Raw genomic sequence first — 2,463 nt, 5'->3', positions numbered from 1 at the left:
AACAACGCACAGCAGGAACAAAGAAATGAAGGAATACCAATACACTGCATACCCGGGGCATTTTGCACTCCACAGGAATGCGCGTCCCACGTCATCAATTTAAGCCGACAAACTTTGGGGCTCGGACGCACAGTATAACAAACTACCGGCAGTACCGCCAGTAAATATTCTGTTGCACATGATAAATAACCCTCACTCCAACAGCCACGCTGCACGCACTTCTCTGCAGCAGCAGCAGCATGTGGTGGGTGACACGAAAACGAAAACAGGGAATAAAACAAAGGAAAACGTTTGGCAAAAGTAAACAAAAAAAAGAAAAGACAGGGAAGTACATCATCGCAACCTACGCCGCTCAACTGCTTCAAGCACTGCAGCCTTCACATCATCGATGCTCCGTTCCCCACCCACTATCTCAATGATCCTGCCATAGTGCTTCTGGAGGCCTGTAAGCCTCTCGTTGTATATCTTCAGGCGGGCCTCAACAGTCTCGCGGCGGTCGTCAACGCGCTGCACGAGGCGGTCACGCAGCACGACATCGTCCCGCGGCGGCGGGTTGTACAGCAGGTGATACACAGCTCCCGTCGCTGGGTCCGTGCGGCGGTGTTCAATGCGCTCAACGACAAGCGCCTCGGGGACGTCCAGCAGGATGAAGACGTGCGGCGCAATGCCCGCCGCCTCCAGGGCCTCCGCCTGCTCACGCGTGCGCGGGAAGCCGTCGAGCAACCAGCCACGCTCCTTCACGTCGTCCTGCTCCAGCCGGCGGCGGATCATGCCCGTGATGAGTTTGTCCGGCACGAGCTTGCCGCTCTTCATGAAAGACTCCGCAATCTTGCCAGCGTCGGTGTTGTTCTGCACCTCGGCACGCAGCAAGTCGCCGGACGACACATGCACAGCTCCAAAGCGCTTCGCAATGAATCGGCTCTGCGTCCCCTTGCCGCTGCCAGGCGGACCGGCAATGATGATCTGCGGTGGAACAGGGCGCTCAAACAGGTCGTGGATATACTTTGTGGGCTTAGATGGGGCATCTGCTACAATGTTCCGCAGGATATGCTCCATGAGCTGAGCGATGTTGTTCTCCTTTAGGTATGNCGTCCCCTTGCCGCTGCCAGGCGGACCGGCAATGATGATCTGCGGTGGAACAGGGCGCTCAAACAGGTCGTGGATATACTTTGTGGGCTCCGCAGGGCGGTCTGTAGTAATGTTCCGCAGGATATGCTCCATGAGCTGAGCGATGTTGTTCTCCTTTAGGTATGTAAGCGTGTCGTCTGGAATACTGGACATCGCTGGGATCCTCGCACTGCGTCAAAAACAATATAATCAGAGTGTCTTGCTTAACTGATGGAAGAGGCTATTGCTGTGTGCGTGAGGCACCGACGCTCCGACGGAAGGAGTAAAAAGGAAAAGAGGTACACAGACACTGTTGGCGCATCACCCCGCCCAGCACCACACCTCAGCAGCAGCAACAAGATTACCATAGTATGGGAATGGGGAGACCCTCGTACCTGTACATTCAGCGAAGCGTACAGAGCGTTCTACTCTGCTCCACTGCCAAAAAGTGAATAACGAAGGCAATCCCACCTCGGTGGCGGAGAAACTTTCTCGTGCTGACCAGTGCAGTGGCACCTCTACCCCAGTCACAGTTGTATCCGTTGCTTCCAACACCAATTCATCGACCACCAAACAGACCAAACGGGCAGCGTCGGGCCAGTCACACGGTTCGAGGGCTGCCTCAGCAACCATGCCCGGCATAAGCCATCAGTGCATGCGCCCCACCCCAGTGGGTGCAATGTGGCGCACAATGCGGTGTACCTCGCATGCCACCTCCGCTGAAGCCATCCCTTTTCGTACTGTGGCAAACCCCGATCGCCCTCCCACGCCAAATCGGAGACCAGACACAGCCAGTGAAACTCAGGGAGTGCATGCCATTCCGCCACAAACCGTCCCCCTTCACCGCGACGGAGCAGCACAGCACGTCCATCCTTGCAATCCACTATAAATAAACAGCACGCACAACACTCAGAGCTTCAGCGCCATAATTCAGGCTGCCTCAGCAGGTGGTCTGCGCAAAAGAGGAAAGAGGGAGGAGAAAAAAGACTTTGCGTGGCATCGCGTAGGAGGAAGGAGGCAAAATTGAAACCGATGGTGAGGTCCTTACTGATTTCCGACTTCCAAGAGAGTGTAATAGACCCAGCGAATGATGGCAGCAGACCGGACCGTGTCGACGCCTTGCTGCAGTCCGAGCCTCGCACTCCCGCAACGGATGAAGTAACGTTGAATACTTCACACGCATCGTCGCTACACGCACGTGGTGTGGAAGGCCTCCAAGACGAATAGTGGCAGAAAGCTTTTTTGCTGACATGCCAGAAGAGTACGCAATTCAATGGAAGAAACAAGGCAAACAAAAAAGAATGAAGCCCAAAAATTTAAAGAGCACCCACATAACAATAACAAAAAAAAAAAAAA

At 54.5% G+C, this 2,463-nt stretch overlaps 2 protein-coding genes across 2 annotated transcripts; both read right to left on the bottom strand.

Annotated features, from left to right (window-relative positions):
• Positions 1-333: 333 nt before the first annotated feature.
• DQ04_16671010 (adenylate kinase) lies at positions 334-1,281 on the bottom strand (the record flags this gene model as incomplete). Its single annotated transcript, XM_009317493.1, has 1 exon — positions 334-1,281. One exon carries the CDS (start codon positions 1,279-1,281, stop codon positions 334-336), a length of 948 nt encoding a protein of 315 aa, XP_009315768.1.
• Positions 1,282-1,428: 147 nt separating this feature from the next.
• Positions 1,429-1,749, bottom strand: DQ04_16671000 (hypothetical protein; the record flags this gene model as incomplete). Its single annotated transcript, XM_009317492.1, has 1 exon — positions 1,429-1,749. One exon carries the CDS (start codon positions 1,747-1,749, stop codon positions 1,429-1,431), a length of 321 nt encoding a protein of 106 aa, XP_009315767.1.
• Positions 1,750-2,463: the final 714 nt, after the last annotated feature.

This window comes from Trypanosoma grayi, assembly GCF_000691245.1.
Source record: "Trypanosoma grayi strain ANR4 Tgr_1667_V1, whole genome shotgun sequence".
In the NCBI taxonomy this organism is placed as follows: Eukaryota; Euglenozoa; class Kinetoplastea; order Trypanosomatida; family Trypanosomatidae; genus Trypanosoma; species Trypanosoma grayi.
The sequence above is the reverse complement of the archived record's forward strand: the minus strand, read 5'-3'. Positions and strand labels throughout refer to the sequence as shown.